Source organism: Anopheles ziemanni, chromosome 2 (genome assembly GCF_943734765.1).
Source record: "Anopheles ziemanni chromosome 2, idAnoZiCoDA_A2_x.2, whole genome shotgun sequence".
Classification (NCBI taxonomy): Eukaryota; Metazoa; Arthropoda; class Insecta; order Diptera; family Culicidae; genus Anopheles; species Anopheles ziemanni.
The window spans coordinates 82,228,965-82,243,169 of NC_080705.1; the positions used below are offsets into that span (position 1 = coordinate 82,228,965).

General features: G+C 42.6%; 1 protein-coding gene across 1 annotated transcript; it reads right to left on the reverse strand.

Annotated features, from left to right (window-relative positions):
• Window positions 1-3,985: 3,985 nt before the first annotated feature.
• Window positions 3,986-10,351, reverse strand: LOC131281917 (cold shock domain-containing protein E1). The gene is made up of 11 exons (XM_058311281.1): window positions 9,291-10,351; window positions 8,239-8,612; window positions 7,748-8,154; window positions 7,470-7,677; window positions 6,947-7,393; window positions 6,534-6,857; window positions 6,108-6,416; window positions 4,930-5,352; window positions 4,666-4,842; window positions 4,251-4,446; window positions 3,986-4,165 (listed from the first exon to the last, which is right to left on the reverse strand). Exons 1-11 carry the CDS (start codon window positions 9,325-9,327, stop codon window positions 4,149-4,151), a joined length of 2,919 nt encoding a protein of 972 aa, XP_058167264.1. The 5' UTR covers window positions 9,328-10,351; the 3' UTR covers window positions 3,986-4,148.
• Window positions 10,352-14,205: the final 3,854 nt, after the last annotated feature.

The window sequence follows — 14,205 nt, forward strand, 5'->3', positions numbered from 1 at the left end:
TATAAAAAGCAATACGTAGACCTAAACCATAGAGCATTGGATTAACAATCTCCGCCACGAGACCGACCAACGATTTATGCGTCCTCAGAACCCAATAAAGAAAAGAAAATAAGACCATACCGCAACACAGTGGAAGACGCATGATAAGGACTTCTCTCACGACCAGCAAACGGTTGGTTTATCTTTCCTCCGGTCCAGACGAGCGTCTGCTCTGTATCACGCAACATTGGAAACAGGAAACGGACATCACATTCACTAAGCGCACTGTTATCCTACAACATGCCATACACGTAGTCCAAGTCCAAGGAAACAGTTATTTTTAGTATTTCCTCGATTGTTATATAAACGCACCGGACGGTGAGCAAAGTACCGGGATTATGTTAATCTCGGTAACAATCACTCCTCGCAAATTTAGACCAAAACTGAACCAATTCTTGTGGCGAGTGGGAGAAATGTTTGAATAACTAGTGGTTAAACAATAAAGAAATATTTCTACTAATCAATCCAAATCTTTCACTATTCTCGAGAACAAAAACTCTACCGGAATACGAATTTTATTAAGTAGTAGAAATGGCTAAGACAAACCGCCTTCAAACGAATTTCTTCGTAAATTAGTCATTTGCCATCGCCAAATGTTTTGATAAAGTTTTGGAAAAACTGTCATCACTACCGCAGGGGTAAGGGATTTATACAAGAGTTGTTAAGTGTAATGCTTTTTTTGTTGTTTTTTGTCTGTTTGCTTGCTTGTTTTATTGGTTACATCAGAGTTTCGCGTTCTTGTTTCGTTCAGTTACAATGTCGTATTGATTTCACAGTTTTTTTTTCATAGTTTTTTTCTCTTATATTTTACAGTTTTTTTTGCATTTTTCTGAATTTTTTTGCTTTTCTCCTGTTTTTCTTCCTATTTCATTTCCGTTTCCTTGTATGATGCTTTATTTTCGATTTTTGGTTACCGGTTTCCTTACTTTTTCCGTTTCCTTCTGGCATGTGAAGCATTCAGCCACTTTCACTATTTCGATCAATGTCTATCCCAGACGGGCGATCTGATGTATGTTTTCCTGCAACCCGTTCTACTGTATTTTGCGGAGAATATTTAGCTCCTGGGTTGTTATTTTAAATGTTCAATTGTATTCTCCATCATCGGGTTCATGTTGTTTGTTTATGTCGCCCGCGCCGGGTCTTGCACTACTCGCAGTTCGCGCCGTTACAATGCAATACGATACAGTAGGTTTCTACTTAGTTTCTCGGCTGGCTTTTCATTCGGCGTTAATTCGTTGCAGTAATAAAATGGAACGAAAGCATTATCAAAAGGACACAAACAATAAATCTGGTGGAAACTGGAACCTAAGATGCGCAAGCGTTGGCATCTCTTGGTGACACTGCTTGTGAGCACCACCTTCATCCTGCCGTTTGATCCCGAAATGTTCATAGCTGTTGTTACACCTTTTGTTTTCGACGCTCAAAGTTTTACTTTAAAGCTACCCTCTTTCTTTCTGTCTTCACTAACGTTTCTCATTATTGTATTGAAAGTTTTTTTTGTCCATTTGTGTAATAAGTGTTTCTGGCGGATGTTCTTCTATTTCTCCTTTTCCATGGTGCCATTCCGCAGCAGGTTGTATTGGATGATTTTAAATTCTTTGCTATTTAGAATTTATCGAATCGAAATTGCTCCTGCACTGGCACTTGAGTTTTATCTTGTGTTCTTTTGCTTTTGGTTGCCACAGAAGCCATCTTCCATTTGATCTATCGCTAATGAAGATCCAAAACCGCCTGCTTGACAGCGTATTATCCATCATTTATTCATTTATTGTTCTATAAAATTTAATTAAAAGCCTATACGTTGTGTTTATCTGCATCCGGATAGTTAAATTGTGTACGGGTTTGTGTATGTAGGTTGAGTATGTGTTTGGATTTGTTGTTCGTGATAGTTTACGTACTTCCGTTTAGCTTCTCCTTCCGCTTCCTACGTTCGCGATGGGGAGTAAACGATTTCGCTAACTGTGTGTGTGTGTGTGTGTGGTGTATTTGCTGGGCGCGTTTTAAGCTTCTCCAATAGTTTTCACAAGCTATTCAATATATCGTGTTATTTGCTTCTTTGTTTTGCGTTGCGTGTAATTTGTTCGCTTTTTATGCGTTCACATTCTCATTGCCCCTCTATCTCTCTCTCTCTCTCTTTCTCTTCTTCTGCTACACCCCTATCGGTTTTCTGTCTTGTTACACATTTCATTATCATTTTGTTGCGAAGACTAGATCATGTTTTATAAGAGGAAATATGCGTTGGGATACTTGTTTCTTTCGTTAGCCTTTCGAATTTTCTTATGCTTCACTTAAATTTGTTTCCCTTTGTTTTGCTCCGTTATACACGTTTTGTGTTACCTTGTGTTTTCATGTTTTGTTTTCTCCACTTATTCCATAGCATAACATAAGTAATTTTTAAAATAGTACGGTTTTGTTGCATTGTGTTCTTTTTTTTTGTTTTGCTTCTCCATGCGCATTGATCCTATCTCCTGTTGCTTATTTATTCCCAAAGTTTCGGCTAGCACCCAACGATTTGGGGGGAAGGAAAAACTAAAACGAATAAGCTTCTACCACCGAGCGAGGTTTTGTGGCAAAATACAAGTGTAGTAAACATTTTTCATGTTCAAAATTAAAACATTTCCGCGAGCCGCTCAACTGTGTCTGTTTACTTTTTTCTTTTTGTGAGTTTTTCCCACGCGGTCGAGAGTGGTATTTTTTTCACTAGTTTTAAAATAGGATCTTCAATAAGAAGAGAAATAACTTGCAATAGGCGCGCAAGTTTGTATTGTTACTGCTGCTTACATAACACAATTCGTAGAGGAAAGGGAAAGCCTTTAAAGGTACATGAGCAAATCATTTGGTAGTAGTTGGAAAGGAAAGAAAATACATGCCGGAACAAAACGGAAGGCATATTTTGATTCAGGACATCGAAAAGATGGAAAGAGGGAGAGGTAATGAATTAGATTCATGTTTATCTTATCAGCTTAAGGACCTATTTCCAATGATGTGTGTGTATTTTTAACTTGTTGAATGGTTCAATTTGACCATCTTTATATTGCAAATGCAAACATATCGAAACTTCTTTTTAACATTTTTGTTATTTTTTTCCATTGGGCGTTCTATGCTGGGCATTAGACATGGGTAGGAGTATTGCAAGCTCTCTACAAGAAAATACAGACGATTCAGATGTTTATCTAATAGCCCGTCTCGACTTATAACACTTAAACTTTCCGAATGCTCGTTACTCAAAGTGCTACTGTGAGCACACAAAATTCCATCTAATCCGATTTTACATACAACGGCCTTAAAGCAAAAAAAAAAACATCAGAAGTTTCGCTTAGTTGCATAGTGCACCGATTCAAAGAGAGAAAAAAAGACACTTTACATTACGTTTACACTAGCAACTTATTAAGAAGGTGATGGCATGAATAACATCAGAGACCAACCCACCCCTAGCAGGATGAATGCTACAGCTAAATAACTAATCAATTGTTTCCTCAAATACAGCGGTTAACGAAAATACGCACGTGATCGTGCGGTATATGTTTGTGGTCGTACAAACTATGCCATTATGTTTTTGTTTTGTTTTAAATGAAATATTAAATATCGTTTGCATGCTAAACAAAATGAGCCTAATCTTTCTTTTTTTTTCTAAATATTTACCATTCCGATTGAATGTTCACCGCCTGTTTTCCTTTTTTTTTTAGTTCACACATTATGCGTTGGCAGTGTGAAAAAATAAACGCAATGATAAGCGTAATTTTGTTTGTTTGTTTCGTTTCCACATGTACCATTGTTGTAGTGTAAACAATGTGTTTTGATTCATTATAAGAGTTTTAACATAAGTTTCACCGATGCATAATTGGTTGCACGTTCTCGCTTTTTTCTTGTTGTTGCTTTCATTTTTGTTTTGTTTCATCATTATAACCGATCCAATAATCAAACCTATTTGAGTTTAATTTTCCCAAGAACATAATAGTAATCGTAATATGTGTATGCCTAACTATAACCGGCTGCAGAAATTAACGTTAGCACTTGTAGAAACTAATATAATAGTAATAATCGATACAATTGTTTTTTTTTTTGTTACAATCAGCATTGCTGTTTTACTGTTTTCTATCTGACTACTTTTATTCCACGCATTTGCCTGTGAAGAGATATAGAGCGGGGGTTTTAGGTTAATCAACGGAGATCAGCGTGTTTACACGATTTGTGTGAGTGAGTCTACTTACCAACTGCTCGAGGGGATCTGGCCGATGTCTGGAAGCCTTTTGTACCGTCCGGTCCCTTCGGGGCACGAATGACCGTTAGACGTGGTCCGTTGTCATCTACAGAGTTCAGCTTGATACGAGAAATAAGCCGCTCCGGCCGTGGTCCGTTGGCATCCAGCAATTTAATTACATTGCAGGCAGATGTTTTGCCATTGCGCTGTGTTTGAAAAACAAAACGAGAAAACATAAAATGTAAAATAAGTTGAGCATAACATTCTCTATCAAAGGTGGGCCTTTGTTTACCAAAAGATGTTGATGTTTTGATAATGATAAAAATGTTTGATGATGTTTTTACTTTTACTTTTCAGTATTTTTAAATACGCAACCGACGAAATTATGAGTTCTATTATGAGTGGTACGAGTACTATACACTTGCCTGGTTAGTGACGATCGAAAATTCTACTGAATCGCCTGGATAGAGGTTGGCATTGCCTTGCACCTCGGACATATGGAAAAACAACTTCTTTCCCTCGTCCACCTCAAAGTCCAAGAATCCGAATTGCCCCTTAATGGAGTCCACCTTTGCTTGCTTCTTGGTGCGAACGGGGGCGATCTAGATTGAAAGGAGGGAGGGAAACAAAAAGGCAAATTGGTTACACATTTTCTCCCACCACTCTAAACTGTTGGCCGAGTCCCATACCTCCATCGCACGACTGAGCTCATCGATCTTGAACGTGACCACATCGTCCTTCTGCAACAGATCTCGTTTGTTCTTGAGGCTGGTGATGCCAAACTCGTGCGTCGACAGCGAATCGCCGTTTTCGTTCTTCACCTGCACCAAACCACAGTACTCGACCTGGTCCGGGTTGATGCAGCGCAGTGGGCGCAGCACCGAACCGTTGAAACCGGCCGGCAGAATCTTCGGTTGCTGGATAGTACCCTTCGGCAGTACCTTCACGTTCTCCGCCGGAATGCAGTTGCCGGCATTGATGGCGTTGCGCGTAGAGAGCGTGTACTCCACCTCCTGGCCGAGCTCCAGCGTGTTACTGTTGCCGACGAAGTTGCTGTAGTGGAAAAACACCTCCTGGTCGTGCTCGACTGTTTCGATGAAGCCAAAATTTTCCTACAACAATCGAGAGACAAATTTTAATACCACTAGCTTTTTTGGCCCGGGTTACAGGGGCTAGACTATGCATTTTCTGAGGTGAAATCTATCCAGGAAAGGAAAAATGAACATGTTCAGTCAAATATAACGTTCATTTAACAGTCCAACGGAGTGAGGAGCTCTGGATTATGTTTTGGTCGATTTGTGCAGCTGGGACTTAGTCGTTTGATTTTGTTTAGTGCGTCACTATGTTTCGTTCCTGTTTTACCTTTGTACTTGCAGAATCGTGAATAACGGTTTGAATTGGATAAGCCAATTCAAAGCATATTTGCCTGTTGCTTGTGTTGTGTTGTGTTTAGTGTTATTATTTTTTGTTGAATTAGACGATGAACCGTGCATGTTACTCGTTTCCCGGAGTGGATCTTTATTTCTACTTTATTACAGGCCTAGCCCGTTGGACTAGATAAAATTTGAAATGGTTTCAAAACAATTTTCACTTGAAAAATAAATTGTATCTCCAAATAACCTTCTATTTTCCCCAAGTGTGCTGGTTGCTATAGCAACCGGTGCTATGTAATTGGGTTAGCTGTTTAGTAATGTTTTCCAAAAGTGTCTGAGCAGTTTTGTCCGTGTTTCAAGGTTGTGGAGAAAACAAAAGTTCTAATACGTCCACGATAAGCTAGCAATTGCAAACAGTGAACAAAACGTATAATAAATGGTGATGGAATTCGGAGGATTTTCCATCGAATATTTTCCATTCGAGCATAAATTACCTTCAAAACGGCAATGAATCCATGGTGAATCTTTCCGGGTTTTATGTTCCCGTTGGTGTAGTTGGATTTCAAAACGGAATTTCCATTCGCACGTGTGCCATTGCTAAGCCCTGCCGTCGGTGATTGGGATGATTGAAGCGTAGTAATGGTGAGCTGTGAGTCGACGACAGTGGAGTTTTGCTGCTGTTGCTGCGTCAGTAGTTGCTGTTGTTGCTGCTGCTGCTGCTGTTGCAGTTGTGGTTGCGCTTGTTGTGTGTTCGACGTGATCTCTTGAATGTTTGTTGCGATCAACTCTTTGTTACGTTTTACCTATTACGGAACGAAGGAGGGAAGATGAAGCAGCCATAAAATCAGACGAACGTGTGAACACCGGTAGTGTAATGAAAAAGAAAGCTTTTTCGACATAAAACAAACGCAATTACATACCTGACAAATATTGAACCCTACTTTATCACCCACACGTGGTGGCTTATCACAATCTTTCAAGAAATACATTATAGTCTTTTTGTTTGGACCTTGGCCGTAGGTAATGACGCCACCCTCGGTGCGCTCCTGCGATTTGATCGGGCTTTTCGGTGCCTCACGGGATACGACGCCCTCGACGTTGCTCTCGACGAGCGTCTCAAACTTGACCGTGCCAACCGGCAGGTGCTTGATGCGGATGCCGCTCTGGCGGTTGTTGGCGAAGCTTGAGCCCGGATCCTGAATGACGGTAAACTCGACTTCGTCATCGACGCAAATTTCGCGGCTCTGGACATGTAGAAAGAAGGGAAATGAAAGTTAAAAATAAATTTCACACACGTCCCCCCCACATTCGATCCACCTTCGCGAGTACGTACCGTATCCAATACTTCAGTAAAATGGAAAAATAAACGAACAGTGCGCTCGACGCAACGCAAAAAGCCGAAGCCTTCTTTAAGCGATACCACCACGCCCTGCTCGCGCTTCTCGCCGCTCACTTGGAATGTTTCGTCCAGCAGGGAGATCGACGTTGCCCGTTGCAGCTGATCTCGCCGATCGGTCGCCAGCAGAAACTGCACCCAGTCACCGTGGCGCAGCGTGTAGTCACCCTTCTGGTCCTTGTCGCCGAACGGAACCTCTACCTCCGAATGGTCGGCTGCCCGGTACCGGATGCGTCCCGGGAGCGGATCGTTCGTCTGCTGCCGGGCCGGATTGTTGCGATCGAGCGGCTTCAGCACCTGTCCCTTGTAGATGGTCGTATCGACGTCCTCGAAGATAACCGAACCGGGTGCCAGGCGGGCGATATTGCATGCCACTTCCTTACCCTGGGTGTTTTAAGACAAAATTTAATGACCGTTTTTGATTGTATCGCCTACGAACTAAATCCGGCGAAGTGCTTACATTTCTTGTCTGAATAATAAACTCCACATCATCTCCCGGGCGCAGTTCGATGGTGTTGTCCGCCTCGGAGAAATGGAAGAAGATCTCCTTCACCACGTCGGCCCGCTCGATAAAACCAAACGTATCCTTCATCGAGCAAACGACGCCACGGTACTTGACCGGATGGGCCGGGTTCTCCAGTCGAATATGGCATGCACCCAGGTTACCCCTTAAATAAGAATAAAACATTGTGCATCAGCATGAAACGTGGGTTCTCTAGGCTAGTCTCTTCGACCTACCGTTGGTTCGTAGCTATCTGAAAGCTGACTTTGTCACCCGCACGCAGCGACACGTTGCCTTCGACGTCATCTTTGGTATAAGGTAGGAAGAAACATTCGCCACGATTCTCGTAACTGATACGCCCGGTTGTGGTGTCGCTCGAGGTGGACGAACTGGTCGTGCCGGTGGAGGATTCGCTCTTCAGCTCGGTCGTCACGGTGCCTGTTACGCGCTCCTCCGACAGCACGACCTCCGGTGCGATCTTCGTGACCTGGCTGGCGATCGGTTTGCCGGTGCGACGATCGTACGTCATCTCGAACTCGACCGGATCGCCGATCTTCAGGTGCTCGATCGTGCCCCCGAACTGCGAGAAGTGGAAGAAGAGCCGAGCTTGTCGCTCGCAGCATTGGATAAACCCATACGAATGCTAAGTGAGGAGCGAGGGCGAAACAAAGATTCATACACGTTAGAATGCGTTTGCGATCGTCAGACCAACTCGTTGCCGACATACCAGTAGTTTTTCAATGATACCAGTCTCGCGTGTGCCCTGGCTAGCGTCGACGCCATTGCTGTTGTTCTGGGTCGAGTAGGAGTTGTTCGCATTGCCGCCCATGCTGTTCGGGACGTTCATCGCGATGGCGTTCGCGTTGAACACGCCGATCGAGCCGGTCGAACCGGAGCTACCCATCACGCTCATTGCGTCGCCGCCCCCGAAAACGCCCTGGCTCGGGGCAGCCATCGTGGTCGACTCGAGGCTAAAGGTGCCAATCGGTGGGAACACATTCGACGGGTTTATCGACTGCCTCGGGGCGGGCGGTTGGTTCGCTTGGCCACTGAAGAACACATCACTCCGCTGGCCGTAGGCAACGTAATCCATGAACGGCGCTGTAAAATAAAAATTATTACTACTACATTAACCTCTTTCACAAAATCGTGCATACATCTTGCAGTTTCCAAATACATTCTCAGCTACAGAACCTATTGCGGGTTTTCATAGGAATTTGAATCTAAATTTACACGGAACAGAACATTAGAAAAATGGAATCTTTCCCATCCTATTTCTGATTGCTTTGTACTAAAAGGGTAATAAACGACAACAAAAACTTCAACAGTTACTTTGTTTTGCAAACTTTGGAAAGGGATAAATTTATTATTACTCATGAACAAAAAACAAACAACATCGTCTAGGTATTTGGTTTCAAAAGTAAAAGACCTATTGTCCTGCTAAAATTCTAATTAGTCTAGCATCATTCGAAAGACAACAAAAGTCGTTCGCAATATCAATGACAACATTTTTTATAGACAAATTTGAATATTCACGTGGAAATTTAATTGAGTTGAAACAAAAAACTCTACTCTACTCTACTCTCTCTAATCCGTTCAGTATTTTTATCGGTACAAAACCAATCTTATCTCCGCATAAGATACGAAGAAGATAATATCGAATATGTTTTTTTTTGTTACTGTACTATTATCTGTATATTGTGGCGTTCTGGACGAAGTTCGCAATTAATGTGTGTTATTTATTTTAGAAATATGAGAACCCGATCTCGCTTCACTTACCATCGGCCGATCGGAACGGTTTTGTCTGACTTCCCATTGCGGTTGTCGTTGACACAAAAATTGTTCCTTCCTTCGCAAGGGACCTTTTCACTTCTTACGCAGATACACACGCACACGAATTACAATTTCCAAAAACGGAATTCGGCAGATGCAAGGTCAACGACGGTCGTGGTAACACTCGAACTTTCCCTTGTTAAGGATAGAAACGGATCGGCTCTTCCTCCACTTGTCACCGTTCACACGCCGCCTCCTATCGATGTCGGACTAATTTCGCAAGAATTGTGTCGCTCGAGAACAGGAATTTGTCACGTGGATTGATGTTATATCCTTTGGCTTTGTTGCTAGTCGTTTGCTCGACAGAACGTTGACGCGTAAGGGGATAATTGGAGCCACTGCCACTAGCCACTCTAACCGATTAGCGGGATTTATAGCTTGGACAGCACTTTTCTGCTCTATAAGTCCTTTGCTTTCTATCTCTTTGATGTTGTTTCAACAGCTTATTTAGTTCAGCGACGCACGACACTTAGATCTATAGCGTTTAGTTGTGTGTTTTTTAATATTTGTTTCGAATATTAATGTCTCTTCTTGCTTCTGCTTATTTATCGTTTAGTTTGGTTTCTGTTGTATTCACAATTCAGCCTTATAAGATATCCGTGTTTATTTCGGTTACAGCGCAGTTTGCTTTAGTTGCATCGATTGTGTTCATACAGTTCTTGACTTCTTTTTCCCACTGCTTTTCGTTATCATATGTCAGCAAATGCGAATATATCACTAGTTTTTTTTTTATTTATTTTGTTGAATATTTTAATTTTTGTAGCGCAGCTAATATTTAGAGACAGGATTGCGGTTTACGATGTGTAAAGTTAACACACACCCGAGAGAGTTTCCCCCTGTGGCTCGAAGCTCCTCACTCGACGCTTTTGGTTCTTAGTTTTCCGTAGTGTTTGTTCAAAACTCAAACGACTTTTATTGTTTTCGTACGTGATAACAATTATCGAAACTAAACATCACCCATCAGATGCAGTGGCTGCTGTTTTTTTTTATCTTCTTTGAAGAAACGCTTCGGTTTTGCTGGTGCCAAGCAGATTGATTTATCGACTTCCAATCGGTCTGGTCTATTGTTTGCTTTCGTTCAGAGCTTTAGCAATGCAACAACGACGGCCTGAACGGACTGTGGTGTGCGTGTGTCTCTGCCAAGTGTCCTTTGTGCAGTTCGAACGCTCTACCAACTTGTTAACGAAAATAATTACTAGACTTAGCTCGGAAAGCGTTTAACAGAATACCGAAGAGTTTTGGGGGTGGGAGGATGCACCCGGCGGTTTTCACAATGTATTTTCACAGAAAAAAATCACACTTTGATTTCGTTTACTTTACGCTTGAGGCCTGATGATTCAGGTTGGGAGCTGAGGTTAGTTCTGCAACACGGACAGATTTACAGCATCCGCAATTATAGTTCACGCACGCACTAATGGAACCGACTGCCGGAGATTCAGCACGCGACGCAGGATGTTTAAAGTGAAAGCTGAATTTGCACTGACCGGTATGGTTGGTTGGAAACCGGAAAACCGATACCTTTTCCGTCAAAGGCCGAACGGAAAGAGATGCGACCAAATGAAGAATGGTGATCGAGTCTATTTTTTTTTTCTAAATGCAAACACAAACGTATAGTTCGGTTTTGTTCACAGAACCAGCACTTGCTGAGTTTAATCTTACGCGGATAGTGTTTGATGATCGCCTAAACGTACACTCTATGAATATACCGATTACTTCCCGAATGCATTGACGCGGTTTTGGTTCAGTTGTTCTTTTAGCGCTATTTGCTAGACGATTTTTTTGTTTAATAATTCAGCGTTCTTCATCACTTTTGTCCGCACGTTTGTCCCACGTGGTGGTGTGGTGGAGTTTTCTTTAATATATCTTGTTTTTCCTCCGTTTGTTTCACCATCTGGGTATTTTGGTTACGGTAAGCCTAACTTAGTTTCACTTTAATAAACATATGCTTATTTTGTTATATTTTTAAATTTTTATCACAGAATGGTTTTATTTGTATTTTTTTCTCTCTCGCTTTCGATTTTCACTTTTTAGAACCTTCCACGTGGCTCGTAATAATACAGTCTTGTCCGTTCACCGTCGCGCCCACTGAATCTGACTTCACCGCCTTCTTTGTGATGCTAGCCAGGAAAACCGAAAAACACCGTGTAATGCATGGACTACTAAGGACTTCACTGTTCCGTAAACACTTCGCGGCAATCAAGAAAATCCGAACGGTTCGCCTCAAGTGTCACGAGAAATCAGTCTCCAGCAGGTTGGGGGGGGGCCTTAGCTACCCCGGCGGGTACCTTCTGCTCGCTTTTCTGTCTGCTATCGATTGGGGAGTATAGTGTCGAGTGACAAAACGGGTGAAGTATACTTATGTGCGTGGTTTGTTTTGGATTTTTGCTTCGCTGATAGTTCGTCCAATGCACACACACACACTGGGGCAGACTAAGTGATACGTTCACTAAATTTGTAGCTTACATCAAACAGTTGGATTGTTTATAGCAAGCATGAAAATATTGCTGTACGGTTTCGTTTGTATTCCACTTCCGCGACACTGTGTCTCTTTCAATAATGGCGATGCTCGCACCCAACGGTTACCAATTTCGATGGCATTCCCCTCCGTGCTTTATCCGGCTTCCAGCGTTTCTTATTTTGTACTTCTATTAGACGTTACACTCTGCTATCAACTTTATCCTCTAAACGCTCTTCGCTTTCGTCAATACACACTACTTGCACACGCCCACATCACCGCTTACAACCGGTATAATTATCTGCACGCTGTCGCGAATCTCGATAGCTCGTTGACAGCTCCTATGCTATTGCTATCGTTGTTGTGCTACACACACGACCACCTTGCCGGCACGGCACCGAAAGGGTCAACCGACGAGAATATGTTTGCACCTCTCACGTACCGGTTGTTTTGATGTTTTGCAGATGGAACAGTTAAATAGAATATGCAAACGTCGTGAAGGGATGCACGTTGAACGCAAAAAAAGTAAAGTACTTTCACTAACGTATTGCCCACGACCAGTGGAGATTTCGTCCAGGCAAAGGAAAATATGTTCGATATAAACACTACACTGAACTAGTATTTCACTGCTTTGCTCGGGGATGCTGCTGCAGTTCTGACTGATCTGTCGCTGTGTCCTGTCTGTTCGACGGTATGGACCGTCCTGCTTCTGCTTCACCGGTGCAAGTGTGTTGGCGAATTCCCGGTTTTGGTGTTATAACTTCTGTTGCATTTGACTCGTTCGATTAGTTGTGATTAGTTCCCCGTGCCTCAGGCTCGTGTGTTTGGTCATTCGACTGAGCTGTACAGTCGAGGGCTGCTATGGTACTTGATGTGTTTCTCTTATCTCCCACTAGTGATGGGTGTTGCAATTTTGTTGCCTTCACTCGATGATGTTGTTCTGCTTGTTCTATGACTGCTGATCTTCCGTTGCACCGTTCGGTCTTGCTAGGTGTCGCGCAAACAAACTCGCGTTCGGGTATGGATGGGTTTATGGTCGTTCGACTGACCGCTTTCATTCACTCTGCTCGCTCGGTTCGGTCGTCGTTTGCCCTGTCGCAGGTTAGCGCCCTTCAGCGTACCCCCGCCGCTTGCTTGCGTGCGGAATCAAAATGTCGTAAATGCGTGCTAAGTTGTTCTTTGTGTTAATGTTCAAGAATTAGGTGGTTGTGTTACTGAATGCTATTTTTCTGTAGTCGTCGTCGTCGTAGTAGTAGATCGAATCTCACTTGTGCACTTTTACTACCAACTTTATCCACTCTGCGGCACTGCTTCGCTTCACGTCGCTTCCTATTGCTGCTATGCGCTGCTTACTTTGTATGCTCCAACGTATTCAAGGGTTTTAAATCCGTCGATAGGGTCATTTACGTTATTTCCGTTTTTGTTTTCTGCCGGCAGAGTGCGCGCGTATGATTCTTCACTATTTTTTTGTTTGAAGTTCGTTTTCGACGAAAAAATGAAAAGAAAACTGGAGATCACAATTTTTTACGGTTCATAAGGCTTTCTTCTAGTTGTTTCTCTCCTTCGCGCTTCGTTACTCTCGCTTTCGCTCTCTCGTACGGTGTTTCTATTTTTTTGTAAATCCCTTATCTCGACGTACGAGGTCCACCGCCCGCTTTACTTTTTCATCCCTTGCGCAGTCCTGCAAGGATTTGAAATTTCGATTACGATTATTCGTGCATCGTTTTCACCGCTACGCTTATTTTTGTTCAGAAGATGAAACTGCCTCCGGCGCCGTGGCTTTGCTGTGCTTCGTTTTCGCTTTCCTCGGAATATACGCTTTTTATTTGGTAAAAATTGTTGAGTATTTTCCCAGTTGTAGTTTTGTAAAGAAACAATATTGATGAGTTGTGTTTGATTTTTTGTAGCTTTTCTTTTGTTGGTTTTGGAGTTGTTGGTAGATGTAGATTCGATTATACTGCTTTTTAGTCTAAAATAGCGGTTTAGTTACACAAGCTGTGGAGGAGAGTAGAAAAAAATAGAACCATTAAAAAAATCACCACCACCACATATCGGTTACGAGCAACCCTTCGTACTGGCAGGTGAAAAAAGAGGTTGCAAAAAGCAACTTTGTGAGAAAGCTTTGTCGGGTCCAATTTCTCCATTTTTTTTCCCTTGCCAGGCGACACCTATTTCACTCTGTTCCACGGTCCGTATCGTTCCATCTCAACAAGACACTGCGATTCGATGCTATTCATCACACTCGCACAGTGCTTTTTTCTCACTCGGACACACATCGCACCATGGAGGGACGGAATCACTCATTTAATTTTTCGGTACTCGGAAATGGGAAGATGGGTTTCACTTTTTCAATCACCGATAAGTCGTGTAAATCGATAGGCATGAGTTAGATAACAGTCACTCCAC